General features: G+C 45.4%; 1 protein-coding gene across 1 annotated transcript in view; it reads left to right on the top strand.

Annotated features, from left to right (window-relative positions):
* Nucleotides 1-9,178, top strand: part of LOC107107164 (ADAMTS-like protein 3) — a 263,683-nt gene extending 254,505 nt beyond the window's left edge. Inside the window, exons 27-30 of the mRNA XM_015407420.1 lie at nt 1,040-1,244; nt 5,370-5,479; nt 6,870-7,084; nt 7,524-9,178. Of these exons, the coding sequence (XP_015262906.1) occupies nt 1,040-1,244; nt 5,370-5,479; nt 6,870-7,084; nt 7,524-7,654 (661 nt within the window). The 3' untranslated portion in view covers nt 7,655-9,178. The remainder of the gene's footprint in view (nt 1-1,039; nt 1,245-5,369; nt 5,480-6,869; nt 7,085-7,523) is intronic.
* The last annotated feature ends 6,637 nt before the right edge of the window (nt 9,179-15,815 follow it).

Here is a 15,815-nt window from a genome sequence, read left to right as displayed (position 1 = left end):
ACCAATGTCTAAACAAGGCATAGTGCCAACAGCCACTAGATAAAGACGGAGGTGCCAGTTTTGCTGTCACTGCTAAGTAGCATTTGAGAGGCCCTCCACAGGGAGAGAAGAGAGGAGCAAATTCAGCCTGATTTAAACATGATGGAAAATACATTTTGAAAAACAAGAAAATGAAGCCCATGCATGTACCAGGATTGTGTTTAAACTCAATTGCTGCCATCTCTGTACACCAGCATGGCACACAGGTTGGCTGGAGATTCCAGCCATACAGGATCAGCTGAGTTTGGCCATCCCTGTAACTTAATTCATATAAATATGTGAAACGGCCTTGTACCTAATTGGACCATTGGTCCATCTAGGTTTTCCGTGACTGGGAGATTTTCCACAGTATCAAGCTTCCTCCTGCCTGCTCTTCTATTCATCCGCGGCTTTCCCTGTTTCCATGGATGATTTCTTCCTCCCAGAAGCAAAGATGCAGTTTGCCCCCTCTTGCAGCACAGCATGGGACTGCGGAACAACAGGGGACAAACTGTTTTTGTGCCTGGAACTGCAAAAACACCTGCAAAAATTAGGGAAAGCAGCGGAGAAATGCAAGTGCAGGTGCGGGGAGAACCATTCCTGTGGAAAATGTCTGGCTGCTGTGTTTCTGTTCTCAGGCAAAAGAAGGGCCTTTCCCCATACCAGCTAACCAAGACCCTTGAACTGTGGAAATGCCTGTGATTTGCTGCTGACCATGCTGTCAAGTTGCAGCTGACTCATGGCAACCCCAGGGCCCTGGGGTTTTCCAATCAAGAGACAAGCAGAGGTGGTTTGCTAATGCCGTCCTCTGCACAGCAATCCTGGTCTTCCTTGGTAGATTTTCATCCAAGTTCTGACCACGGCCAACCCTGCTTCGCTTCCCAGCTTAGATGAGCTCAAGCTATTCAAGTTGTTCCATAGCCTATCCAAAGTCAAAATGGGTAACACAATTAAATTAGTTTGGAATGTGATGATGATTTTAGCTTGTGTTTGTGGTTGCCTTTTTAATTTTCCTTTTGAGGTGGGCAACAAGTGCCTGGTCTGAATGCTCTGCTTCGTGTGGCCATGGATTTTGCCAGCGGCAAAGAATCTGCAAGCAAGTCAAAGCCAATGGAGTTGCCATAACAGTGCCTCCAACTGCTTGTGCATACATAGAGCGGCCTATGGAAAGGAAACCATGTGTGGGACATTCATGTACAGGATGGATAATTCATCCATGGGGTCAGGTAATTAACTCTCATACTGGTACCACATGTTCGGCCATATACTGCTGGGGCTACCACTAAACATGGTCTGATAGGGCTTTCGAAACAAACCCTGTTGACATGAATAATGATTGCCCTGCAGAATTGCTTAGTAATGCGCACCATGGTGGTTTAGGCATGCTTACATATAGAACTAGGAAGAGATAAAAAACAAATATTTTGTTTACATTTCTACCTTGCCTTTCTGCCATTACTGGACCTCAAGGTGATTTACAATCAGATTGAATCAATCATAATGAATAAAAAAGATAAGCAAGCAACCAATAAACTAGTAAAAGAACTAAAGCATCCAGAAAATTATATCACCATTGCAAAATTCTAAAACGAAAGGTCAGGGTAAACAGAAATGCTTTTGGCAAGATTTGTATTATGGGCACCTAAAAGAGGGAGGATGGGTTGTAAAGCAGAAACAAGAGTCCTCATTCGGGGATCGAGCAACTGATGGTCCTTGGGCCCACATTCAGTCCCTTGTATGCTTCTGACTGGCACCATGGTTTTCAGTTGCAGAGCCCCCCCCCCCCCCCCCGTGCCATTGAATGGCATCTGTGGCAATAGGACTCTGAAGCAGGTCATTTGTGGAAGGACAGCGGGAGTAGGGAACCTTCTTTGTCTGAAGGGACCATCCAGCAAATGTGGTTGCTCACCTGGGCCTTATTCAGCTCCTTAGGGCATTTGGCCCCTTTGTGCAATAAAATGATTTCGGAATGCTGAGGTTATTAATTTTTTTGAGCTGAGAGATTCTGCTGAAATATTTATTCAGCTTCAATCATAACTTACTCCTCGCCATGGAAACCACAGCCAAATGTTTTGAATTTTAACATCAGTGTCAAATTAATCATGACACCAAGCACAGAAAGATAAAAGAGCAATCCCTCTCTTGACTGCTATTAAAACAGTAGCATCTGCCTGTCATTATTCTGCGTAGGGTGCCAGTGAAGAGAGGGGCTGCATATTGAACAAGTCAGGGGTGGGGCAGAATGGTGCTTGGGAGTGACCAGTAATTCTCTTGAGCAGTTAAAAGTAGCTCTCTGCTTCTCCTCCAGGGCTTCTGCCATCAGTGTATTATCCCTCCCTTTAAAGCTACCACAGCAGCTTCTCTCTTCTTCTTCTTTCCTGAGAAGGAGATGCGCGTGCACGCGCGCACACACACACACACACACACACCATCCTCTCAATGGGAGAATGCCATCTTTCTTATCCACCTCTTCTCCTCCTTCATGAGTGCTCACATGCACCCTTGTTCTAAATGGGGAATGAGTGTGCTGTTGACATTCCCCTACATTGCAGCAAAACAGGTCTTTGCCTTTTTCATTGAAAACACTGAACACATGGAACTGCCTTATACTGAATCGGAACACAGGTCCATCAATGTCAGTAGCTCTCCAGGGTAAAGTTCTTTCACATTGCACTACGATCTGATCCTTTTAACTGGAGATGCCAGGGACTGAACCTGGTATTTTCAGAATGCCAAGCAGATGCTCTGCCATTTTTTTATTTTTTTTATTTATTCAAGTATTTCTACCCCGCTCTACCCCGCGAACGGGCTCAGGGCGGCTTACAAAGGCATAAGCCATACATAAAATACAATAAAAATCAGTAAAATCACAATCTCAAGCAATAACATACTATTAATAATAATAAAATGCTATAAATTCCAAGATGGTCTGCAGTTGGTTCCTACAGGGAATACTCCCTGTCGCCAGTAGTTGTAATAATTGTTCCGGCAATATTAGTCCAAGTTAATCAGCTGGTCTTGCTGCCATATAGTTCGTGTAGTGCACCTCGTCGTCGGGCTATCAAGGGCACTCCAACTTGATGGTATTTCCACCGTTGGTGGTGGTGGGAGCGGCGGCCCCTACATAAAGGCCTGGTGGAAGAGCTCCGTCTTGCAGGCCCTGCGGAATTGCATGAGATCCCGCAGGGCCCTGATCTCCTCCGGGAGCTCATTCCACCAGGTAGGGGCCGCCACTGAGAAGGACCTAGCCCTCGTTGCAGCATATCGCGCCTCTCTGGGACCCGGCACCACTAAACGGCTCTGGGTCCCTGACCGAAGTGCTCTTGGGGGTGTATATGGGGAAAGGCGGTCCCTCAGGTAGGTCGGACCCAGGCCATATAGGGCTTTAAAGGTGAGTACCAGCACTTTGAAGCGGATTCGGTATGCTATTGGCAGCCAGTGCAGCGCCTTAAACCCAGGCTTGATGTGCTCCCATCTAGGGAGGCCCATCAGCAGCCTAGCTGCCGCATTCTGCACCAGCTGCAGCCTCCGGATCAGCGACAAAGGCAGCCCCATGTAGAGAGCGTTACAGTAGTCTAGCCTTGAGGTGACCGTCGCATGGATCACTGTAGCCAGGTCTTCATGGTCGAGGAAAGGAGCCAACTGCCGAGCCTGCCTCAGATGGTATTGGGTTTAACTTCAACCGGCTCAGCCTGAGCCACTCAGCCACGGCCTGTAGTCCCTGTTGGAGATCTTCCGGGTCGGAGCCCGACCGGCCACCCAACATCAGATAGAGCTGGGTGTCATCTGCATACTGATGGAGCCATGGAGCCACAGGAAACCTACAGTGTGGGGGCTTGCTTTGAGGAAACAGCAGAGCCCTGCAGGGCTACTCTGAAATGCTAATTTTTGTACAAGTCACCATTTAATGAGTCAGCACCCACTGAGTTGCAATTTTTGTGCCTGGAACTCCCCAGGCTCTTAAAACATAAAGTCTGCCCTCCCTTGCCTTAAGGAGATGCAGTGTGTCCATGTCATCTCTGTCCAGAGACCTATTGCATGAGCCCTGTGTGGGGCACAGTCACAGTTGATGGACAGGCAAATGATTCTTGAGTGTATTCACTTATTTATTACATTTATTTATTACATTCAGAATCCCTCATTTGCTTCCCTTGTGGAGGTCAAGGTGGCATTTGGAGAGTTCCCAGGAGGCAAGGAGCACAGCCAGACCTGCTTTGCTTCTTGGCACGAGTTCCTTGCAGCCATTCATTTATATGGTTGAAAGTAAAGGTATACTCTGGGATGCCTTTTGCAGGAGTGTGGCTCAGTGGCAGAACATTTGCTTTGCATTCAGATGGCACCAGGCTCAATCCCAGCTAAAAGGATCAAGAAGTAGGTGACATGAAAGACTTCTTACCTGAGATCCTGGAGACCTGCTGCCAGTCAGAGTAGCTAATATTGCCTCCAGTAGGCCCATAGTCTGACGCAGTATAAGGCAGTTTTATGTGTTCACCAGTTTGGTGGGGGCTAAACTTACCCCTGGAGCTGCGGTGGCTCAAGTGGTTAAGACGCTGAACTGCAGGCTGTGGAAGGTCAGTAGTTCAGCAGTTCAAGACCCGGGTGCCGCAAGACGGGGTGAGCTCCTGTCTCTAGTTCTAGCTCCTGCCAACCTAGCAGTTCGAAAGCAAGAAATTGCAAGTAGATAAATAGGGACCACTTCGGTGGGAAGGTAACAGCGTTCCGTGCGCCTTGGTGTTTAGTCATGCCGGCCACATGACCACGGAAATGTCTTCAGACAGCGCTGGCTCTTTGGCTTTGAAACAGAGATGAGCACCGCAACCCTAGAGTCAGATTCGACTGGCTTTCGAGCAAGGGAACCTTTACCTTTTTTAACTTACCCCTGGTGACCACACTCCTGCAAGGTGAATGTCAGGACCAGTGTTCCCTCTAAGCTGAGCTAGTGTGAGCTAGCTCACAGTTTTTTAGCCTCCAGCTCACACATTTTTGTCTTAGCTCAGGAAGGATGGCTCCAGAGCAAACTACTTTATGCAGCAGCCAAATCACTCGCTCACAACTTTAATGCCAGTAGCTCACAAAGTAGAATTTTTGCTCACAAGACTCCACAGCTTAGAGGGAGCATTGGTCAGGACTTGTCTCCCTCATGGGTGTGTTCCAGATTGTGTCTCTTGGATGGGAGCAATTCACACATCAGTGAGACCCCGTCTGCATAGCCTTGCCTTGGATTCTGTTTCTGGATATTTGGGTGCCGGTACCCTTTGAACTGATTGTAGATGAATATCTGTGCACATCTCATTGGTTTGGGTTTTGCCAGCTCCTCCGCCTTTCTCATGCCCTGTTCCCTTCCTTGGCAGTGTGCTGGCCGCTGCATCGACCGCGCTGTGGGCTTGCAGCACCGTCTTGTTCGGTATCAGCATCAGAATGGATCGGCGGTATCATACTTGTGCTGTGATGAAGGGAAAAGGTATCACTGCCGCTGGGCAGAAATTGGGCGCAACAAGTTTTTGTGCCTTGCATGCCTTTTACTTGATGTTTCCAGACAGTTGTGTGCAGGTAGAGTGGCAGACATCTGGTTAGGCCCTCAGACAGGGCTACTTACTGCCTCTCCCTTTCCTAAGTCAGAGCCCAGGGCAGGATATCCTCAGAAGAGCAGGGGGCTGTACTAGGGTTGAGTCCGTTCCCACAGCTCTCTCCCGTTCAGGCTTCAGTCCTTCTCCTGAGGATCTGATCTGACTGGAACCCCGAAATGCACTCCTGCAACCCCACTGATTCTGCCTGCTGGAGCATCTTCATTAAGAGGGATCATGGCTGGCTGGCTGGAGGGCAACTCTGGGCTCCAGCCAGCAATTCCACTTCTTAGGAAAGAAACAAAAATCTTTTAAGTGCTGTAGCAAGTCACTGCAGTTTAGCCGAGAGTTAAAGAGACCTTGGCCAATGAGTTCTCTTGGCTACCCTACAATTCCCCAGGCATTAGGGAGAACACAGTAGCCAAGATCTCTCTGTCACAGCATCACAGGAGTGGACTCTTGTGGCAGTTCCCTTCCCCCAGCATTGATCTCTGCACACTCTGAGCCTGAATCCCTCAGCTCAAAGGCCTGGAGGAAAAGGGGAGAGAAGAGACAGAGACTGGAGGGCCAGGCAGAGATCAGGTGAAATGAGCAGGAGGAAACTATGGGTGGTGAAGCTGGATCCAACCAGCTTTTCTGCTGGTGAAGAAGAAAGAAGGTGTCCTCATTGGCCATCCAAAGAGGCTGTGCTGAGAGTTGTGGGGCCTCCATATACAAAAGCCATATGGAACAGGGGCTGTAGGAGGAAGGGAAATTTAAAAAGCTGGCTGGATCCAGCCCCTGGGCTTACATCCACACATCATGGGATACTTCACAATCATTGTGCAATAGCAGTCATTCACGACTTGATTTTCCTGTGTGAACCAGACAGTCCAGTTGTAACTGACTGCCACAGCACATCAATAGGGCAATATTCAACGATGTGTGGATGCAGCCCTTGAGAAAGGAGGAGCTGAAGAGAAAACAGAACTGGAGCAAAACCTCACAGAGGGCCCTGGGACAGGGAAGTGGCACATGATTTGCAGGAAGGCGAATGGCAGGTGAAGAAGATGAAAGCCAGGGAACCTTTAGATAGATCTAGACTCCCCCTTGTGGCTTTTCCTGTCACTTGGGTATCAGAGGGTCAAAGGAGCAGTAGAGGAAGGTGCAGCTGAACTCCCATGTGTTGATACCAACTAAGCAGCCATACTGTTCTTCAGCTGCAGGCAATCTGGTAATTCCAGACTCTGCTGAACTAAATCTCAAACCACACTTTGTTTTCTCTTCTTCTCTCCCACTCCTCATAAGACCATCTGTTAGAAGAAACTGCTCCACAGACAAATGTGACGTGTTTTGGCGGACAGGTCCCTGGCGACCTTGCAGCGTGGACTGTGGAAGCGGATTTCAGTCACGACACGTTGACTGCATCCACAGGAGAAGTAAGAGACCTGTAGCAGATCAGTACTGCACCTGGAGGAAGAGACCAGTGACCTGGCAACACTGCAATGTCACTTCCTGTGACAGTATGTAAACGTTTATTTATTTATTTATTTAGAAACCACTGCTCACTTGGCAGCAATTGCTTCAGAGAGTGGCCTTCAACTCAAGACTGAACTTGATGAGCCAGGTCTTGAGTGAAACCTGCCCTCGCCAACAATTACTGTTGTCCCAGTCAGTTGATACTGAAGAAGTAAGCCAAGGAACTCCTGGGTTAGATTTAGACAGAGCAATTTACTGGACCTGGGTCCTTTTAATGCCGCTTGCTCACAATTGAGTCTCCTATGGGTTATTCTGCAAACATTCTGTGAAAGACGCCAGAAGTGAAGAGTTAATGTTTGACATAGATCTTAAACCTGTGTTGTGTGAGATGGGATGCTGGTGTAGAAAATTAGCATCAAAGCTCCATGATGCTATGTATCAATCCTTTTTTCAATTCGTGTAATGTTTCAATGTATTTTCCAGAAGGTGAATGCAAGGATACTACTCACTACTGTGCATTTGTAAAGCACCTAAAATTGTGCTTGATAGAAGTCTACAAACAAAGGTGTTGTCAATCATGTGAAGAAGGTTTTTCTTCTATGGGAAGTTCATAAAGCCAAGACGAAGATATCACAAGAAGAGAATTTTTCATCTCTCTCAATCCTGAGTGCTTTGGATCATAAAGACAGATGAGTAATATGGGATTGACTGAAAAGAAAACACAGGAATATTCCTGACTAGATGTGTGTTTTTCATCTGGTTTCTCCCTCTTTCTTGAAATTGAAGCTGTAATGGATGTTGATAAGAGAATACCATTACCCCTTATCTGTGGAACATTACAACTTGAACAGCATCAGAAGGAAAACTCATTGACTGTGAAGCTCTGGGGCAATATTCCCAATTGTATCAAGCCAGTCATAGTTCATCTTACACAACTTTTAATATTGGAATGCAGTGACCAATCTGCTTTGCTTGTTATTTTCCTGGTTTTGATCCACTTTTAGACAACACTGAAAACAAATAGAAATTGCCGTCTGTAACTTACAAAGGTTTTGCCAGTGGCTCCATTTCTTTAATGTCTGACGAACACATTATCACAGCCATCAGATAGATCCCCATTTTGTTTTCTTTCCTTCATTTAAGTGCCTCTGGTAAAAGCCAATGTACCTGCCGTTTTATGATTTTCAAATCTGCCATGGGACTGTTTTTCAATCAATGAGGTGTCATTTGGGGGAGTGGTTCCTATAGCGTCTGCTTTAGTCTCACTGGAATCTGATCAAAGCGAGGGCATGATTAGTCTAATATGAATCTACATGGGAGCTTGGAATGAAGGTTTTATGTTTTGAGAACTGTTCTCTTGTACTCAGTCAGATGGGAAATGAGAGTCAGTCTCTGGCCAAATGTGTCTGTGAGGCTGGATTGCCCTTGAAGAAATAGCCTATACTTTCCCAGTCATTGGAAAGTTTAAAAAACAAAACAGAAAGAGTTGCTATACGTTGAGACAGACATGTGTTAAGCATCAGTTTCAATCGAGTTTCATTCCTCTTGACTAGTATGCATTTAGAGTTATTGCATGCCAGTAAATCCTCGGAATGACAGACTTGAAGTAGCTCTTTTTTATTCTTACCAATTATGTGTGCGAGTCCAGCAAAAAAAGGCAGTTAGGTTTTAAGAAATAAGAACCATGCAAAATTGGAAATAAATGTGCCAAGATTTGGAATACTGGCATGCTATTCTGGATGTTCCATCTCCAAAAGTTATGGAAAACAGCAACCAAAATTTACCAGGAGGTCAGAAAGATTATGAAGTAGCAAGAAGACAGGAAGTCTATACAATTGTGGACAGTGAGAGCAGAGAGAGAAAAGTTTCACTTGCAATGCTAGAACTGCGGCAGGATAGGGTAATCCAATGATCCTGGCAGTAGGTTCAGAACAGACAAAAGACCCATAACACAGCACATAATTAACTTACTAAATTTACTGCCAGATGATAGAGTGATGGCAGTTGGCTTAGATAGCTTTAAAAGGGGATTAGACAAATTCATGGAGGGCAAACATATTAACTGCTATAAACCATAAGCCATGACAGAAAGATCTGTGGAAGCTCCACATCCCGAGGTAATATGCCCCCAATTACCAGACACAGGGGAGGTACAGTTGCCTTGCTTATGAACTTTCCAAAGGCATTTGGAATCGTGGACTCTTGGTCTGATCTAAGAAGGTTCTCCTGATGTAGCTGAGGAAGTTCTGGTCATTTTCATTTGTGTACATGAGCTCTTGTGCAAATGCTAGAAGTCATAGTCTGTTCAGCTGGAATTTATAGTAATCGTTCAGCATAGTAACATCCAAGGTTTTGGTTTCTGTCCTGTCTGTATTAGATTGATACACTGTGGTTTTGCCTCATTGACTGTTAAACTAGTACTACTGGATAGCAAGCCTGCATTGTGGTTAACTGTGTCCTCCGCTAACTTGAAAGAAAGGAATATATCAGTGAAAGAGGAATATATCAGAATTGTGATCTGATCAGTGACTAGTCCGTTGAATACTTTGCAGTTATTAGGATTCAGTGGTAAAACTTTTCTTAGACTGTATCATTTCACTCTGAAGGGACTGAATATGAAGGGCTGAATATGAACCTCCCTACAAAATCCTAGTATTAACCAACAAATAGAAAGACCAGATGTCAGAGAGAAAGCTAAGTTGAGGCCTGCTTCCTGACATGGTGAATGTAGGGGTTTTATAACATGGAAGAAGAAGAATTTGCCATTGAGTCACAACTGACTCATGGTGACCCCATCCATAGGGCATTCCAAGCAAGAGAGAACCATAGAAATATAGAGCTGATAGGGGCCTCATGGGGCCTCTAGTCCAAAGCCCCTGCACAAAGCAGGAAATTCCCTACCCCCCCCCACTCCCCCAGTGACCGCTGCTCTATGCCCAGAGGAAGGCAAAAAAACCTCCATGATCCCTTGGCCAATCTGGCTTGGAAGAAAATTCCTAACTGACACCAAAGTAGTGATTGGCATTACGCTGGGCATGTAAGAAAGGGCCATGAGAGCTGAGCACTGACTCATCCCTTCCTGCCCTCCCTCTCCTGATCTGCCTAAGTTCACAGAATCAGCATTGCTGTCAGATGACTATCTAGCCAATGCTTTAAAACCACCATGGAAGGAGAGCCCACCACCTCTGAGGAAGTCTGTTCCACTGAGGAACTGCTCTGACAGGATGAGGTGGTTTGCCATTGCCTTCCTCTTTGTAGCAACTCTAGTCTTCATTGGTGGTCTCCCCTCCTAACTGTGGCCAACCCTTCCAATGGAGGGACATACACAATAAAATGCAATCCCCGATCCATAGACTGAAATAGCAGTTTTATTAAGAGCTTCACCATTCAGTTCTGCCAACTGTGTATACAAGCTAACTTTTTAAATACACATTAACATCAATGGGAGAATTAAATATGTGTTGTTGAACTCAGTGAGCTTAGAAGTGATTACCTTTGTACCTTAGTGATTACCTTAGAAGTGATCATTACCCTACCTTTCAAATCAGTCATGGGTCTTCTTTGTTTATACCGTTTGTAAATTAAAACACATGTAATATACTTTTGTATATATTTATTATGTGTTCTAAAAGTGCAATATTTTTGTACAGTGTGTAATAAAGATATATATGTATATATATATATATTATTGCTGAAACTGATAAGTGTTTTTTGCATTGTATTTAACTGAAAGCAATGAACTGCTTGCCTTCCTGTTTTGCTAGTACATGACCCTGAGAATGCAGAGCTGTGAATGTTAAAGCAGCTTGTTACTGGCCTCCATAGATTATTCTTGGGCAACCACAGTAACCAAAGATGTTTAATATTCTTCATTCATAAAGGTAATTTTTATTTCACAAAATAAATACTACTTTGGTTATCCCAGCTGCATTAATATATGGAAATAGTTTGTTATTTTGCAAGATTCATTACTATATGGAAATGGTTTGGCATTTTGTAAGATTCATCAGAGGGATGGTTTTTGTCCTCTCTACTTCCCCACCTAGGCTTCCCAAGTCCCCCCAGGGGGCGGGGAAACCCCCGCCCCAGAGGCCCGTTCCCCGGCACCACCGGATTGGGCCCCAGGGGGAACTCCTCCCCAACGTGCACGTCACCTGGAAGTGACGCGACCACGCCAGGCACGCTGGGGGCGGGGCCACGGCTATCCGAGGGAAAACTCTATGGTTTTCCCTTGTATGGCCGTGGCCCCGCCCCCAGCATGCCTGGCGTCATCATGTCACTTCCGGGTGATGTGCATGCAGTGCGCGCATGCGAAGTGCACACACGCACACACCAGACGCCGGCCGGGAGCCCCCCGCTCCCGGCAAAGATCGACTTGGCAACCCTATCCCCACCCAATAAAGCTGCCTTATGTTGTGGCAGACAGTTTAGTTTACCTAGGTCAGTACTCTGACTGGCAGTGGCTTTCTAGGGTCTTGAGTGGAGGTCCTCCACATCACCTACTCCCTGATCATTTTGGATTGAACCTGGCACCCTCTTCCTAGAATGCAGGTGCTATAACATGGAGACATGGCCCCATCCCAGAAATATGCAAATGCACACAGGGACTGCAGAGTCAGAACATTAATCTTTCAAGGCCAGTATTGTCTACTCTGACCGGCAGTGGCTGTCCATGGACTTTGGGAGAGGTCCTTCCCAGCATTTGATTCCTGGACCTGCTTTGGATTGAAGCTGGGACCTTCTGCATACAACGCAGGTGCTCTACTAAAGAGCCATGGCTCCTCTCATTGGAGCTGCTACAGGGTCAGTCTTCCTGTGGCAGGAAGTATTCACTGAATACTTACAGCATTTGATGTGACAAACATACAAATGTACAAGGTGAACATGGGGAAGCCGTCAAGATGCAGATGGTCAGAGACTTTTAAGAAGAAGAGGAAGAAGAGATTGGATTTATACCCCGACCTTCACTACCCAAAGGTGTCTCAGAGCGGCTTACAAACTCCTTTCCCTTCCCCTCCCCACAACAGACACCCTGTGAGGTGGGTGGGGCTGAGAGAACTCTGACACAAACTGCTCTTTTTCAAGGACAGCTGTGCCAGAGCTTGCGACTGACCCAAGGTCACATCAGCAGGTGCAAGTGGAGGAGTGGGGAATCAAACCCGGTTCTCCCAGATTAGAGTCCGCGCACTCAACCACTACACCAAACTGGCGGTTGTCCCGGTGTGCAGCATCCATTTTCTCAAAAGCATAACCCGATGTCACCTTCTTGCCAGCTGGCTTCACCCCTGCTCCAATTCCTACTCTCCTTCACTAGCTGTATTCTAACAAACCCAACTATTTTTCAGCTCCCTCTCAAGGAGGTGCACATTTGATGAGCAACAAGCAAATTCATGAAAAGCATTGTGTCTGCCATGATGTGAGACAATGTGGAATTTCCACTGGTTGATTTCACTTGATGAGGGGCATTTATCCAAGAAAATGTTGCCGGTTGAAATGACGAGAACCAACTAGAGCTAGTGCTTGCTCCATTTCACAGGCATTAACTAAGCCCAAGAAACAGACTTGTGCAAGCAAAGACCAAACAAAGAAATTCTTGGAGAGTCATTTACCAATGGAAGACAAGAAAACAATACTGAGAGCATGTTCTCAGACTGGACTGGGGATCCATCTTGTGGCTATGCCGGATGTCTAAAAGAAACCCTGCATCTGTTCCTAGGGCATAGTGCATAGGTGTTGAACTCATTTTTTATGAGAGCCCAATCTGACAAAATGTTACTTTGTTGAGCTCAGCCATGTGTGCCATAAAACGTAATGCCAGGTACCAGAGATACAAACTTTATAAAGGGCAGTAACTGGCAAGCTCCAGGTTGTTGTGGAGGCCCCGTGGGCTGGGAGGGGTGCACAGAGGAAAACTCACATGGGTAGACTGGAGAGCCAGGACTGCAGTGCTGGGCAGACACTCCCATGCCCCAACAGAGGATTGTCTGCACAGCCCCACATACGAACACTGATCCCTGCAGCCATCCGGGGCAGCATCCCTGGAGCTGCAGACTGAGTGGAGAGGTATGAATGCGGCTGCAGTGGCTCCCTACTTTCCAGTCCCTGAAGTGAGGGGGTTCTGCTTGACTGCTGCAGACGAGGTTGTCCCGCTGTGCTGAAGCCACAATTGGAGTGGCTTCACCCACCCACCCCCCCGCCAGCAGCCTCCTGCTCCCTCCCTTGCACCAGTTGCTCACAGGCCGCATAACAGCCCTGGACAGGCTGTTTCCATCCCCCAGGCTCCCCTGGCATAGCCGCTGAACTCCAGTTCTACACTTCAAAAACAAAAACAGGAAACATAAATGATATAAATTTTAATTGATTTTTACCCATTTCCAGAATACTAAATTTACATAGGACAAAGAAGAGAACAAACAGGCTTTAATCTTAGTTTGTGCTGTGAGAGTATCAAGGATACCACATGGGAGCAATATGGACAGAAGCCTTTCTTTGTTGTCTTTCTTGTCCCCACTGATTTATTTTGTGCTTTCTTTAATAACATTCAGTACTGATGTCAATCTCTGAATTTGGTGATTTGCAATACAGTGCATGGCATTATGTGACACTTCAGTTATACAGAGGCTTTCCCTAAAGTAATGAATAAAAGATAACACACTGGTCAGATCAGATCATACGGGAAATGGTGAGAACCAATTAGAGCTAGTGCTTGCTCCATTTCACAGGCATTAATTAAGCCCAAGAATTAAACAAACCAAAGCTAAAATCATACTCTGAATATCAAATCCAACTCAATGTCAACTCATTTTTCCTCAGGTGGAACTGATCTGGACAATCTAGAAGAAGTGTCCTAACTAGCCCCGTCTGGCTAAACTTTCAATGACTAAAATGAAAGGAATAATTTAGCCACTACCAGCTTCAAAGGGGCAGTGGCTTGGTAGCACAGCATCTGCTTGGCATGCAGAAGTTTCCAGGTTTAATTTCTGGTATCTCCAGTTAAAAGGATCAGGTAGTAGGCAATGCTCCCTCTAAACTGTGGAGTCTTGTGAGCAAAAATTCTACTTTGTGAGCTACTGGCATTAAAGTTGTGAGCGAGTGATTTGGCTAGTGCATAAATTAGTTTGCTCTGGAGCCATCCTTCCTGAGCTAAGACAAAAATGTGTGAGCCGGAGGCTAAAAAACGGTGAGCTAGCTCACAGTAATTCAGCTTAGAGGGAACACTGGAGAGCTGCTGCCAATCTGAGTAGACTATACTGACATTGACAGACCAATGTTTTGATCCGGTATAAAGCAGCTTCATCTGTATATCTGTACAATTCTATTGTTTTCAGTGGGTCGTGACTCATGACTGGCTTCAACTGGGTTGCAGTATGGTCTAGGCATCAAACAGTCCTGGCCCATCCTTTGTTGGGGTGAGCTGGGACAAATTAGGTGACATGTGAATTGACTTGTTACTGTATAAGATGAATGTGATTCCAGAAAGCCAACAGCTTATAGTGCACATTCAGCATCTTGAAATATCTTGCGGGGTGTGGGTGTGTCTTTTCATTGTCATAGCAAACCTCCCTAAATCAAAGAAAACGTGGGAGGCCCAAATAGCAAAGGAATAAAAAATGGAAACTGCTCAGTTCCCAGGGTTGTACTCTTCTCCAGGGAAATCAAAAGAGAAGGAAATTATCACAACCATCTTGACATGTGACTAGATTCCCCAAGAACCTGAAAGCCTTTGCAAAGTCAGGAGCGGACACATTAAGCATTAGAATAACTGGGAAGGAGGGGCTTTGACTCTCTGCCTCATTACTCAATCTAAATTAGAAAAACCTGAATGGTACAAAAAGATAACCCAAAGCACCTGGTAAAGGTTGCTTTGGGCTTTGAGAACCCCACAGCAAATTTCATATAAAAGATCCCCAATGTGTGGCCTATAATACCTGCAAGTGGAACATATATTGAAATTTATACTGCATGTTTGGGCTGTTGAAAACAAACTTGAAAGGATCAGGATGAGTTTCATCCTAACCATTCGTTAAGACAGCCTTACCGTTTATTGGTTACAATTCAGCTGAATTTTTTAACTGGTTATGCAAACCGCCATGTCTCACACTGGCCAACGGAGGCATGCAGCAGTTGTTTCCACACTAGAAAAGAGGTGTGTCATTTTAGATCATGCCTGGATTGTAAACTTTTGAATTAGCAAAAAATTATCATGTTGCTGCTCCAGTGCTTGCTATCAATCATGTTCTAAAGAACTTGTAATATATAGGATAAAACTCGGAGTCCCTCCATTGTTACACTGAGCCAAGTCATCTCTGTCTACCGCTAGAAGTGACTCTCCATGCTTATGTGCAGAGCTCTTTTCCAGTGCTACTACCTGAGGTCCTGTAATTGGAAATGCCAGAGTGTTTTAAAAGCAGGAGCTCATCCATGCTGAGTGTGTAACCTCAGCTCCCTGCTCCTACAAATTTTTGAGGAAGTGGGATGGGAGAATTGTGTTTGTTGTAGATTAAGATAGTGTGTGATTTAATTCCAATAGTAAAAAAGGAAGTATCCTGTTGAAAGGTGTTATAAGATACAATTTCAGAAAAGAGATGCCAGAGAAATATTAACATAAGTTTTACTAGTAATCTTTACCAATCTTGTAAAAATGTAGTAGGTTTCTGATAAAAAAAGATCTTTGTGAGCTTATTTTAGATTGTTTAGTTGCTTTAACAGTTTTCCCATTACATGATAGTTGTCAGCATACTTGTACAAGACTATGCAAACTACTGTAATTATGAG

The sequence above is a fragment of the Gekko japonicus genome, unplaced genomic scaffold, assembly GCF_001447785.1.
Source record: "Gekko japonicus isolate JY-2015 unplaced genomic scaffold, Gekko_japonicus_V1.1 scaffold322, whole genome shotgun sequence".
Taxonomy (NCBI): domain Eukaryota; kingdom Metazoa; phylum Chordata; class Lepidosauria; order Squamata; family Gekkonidae; genus Gekko; species Gekko japonicus.
This window is presented reverse-complemented; position numbering and strand designations above follow the sequence as displayed.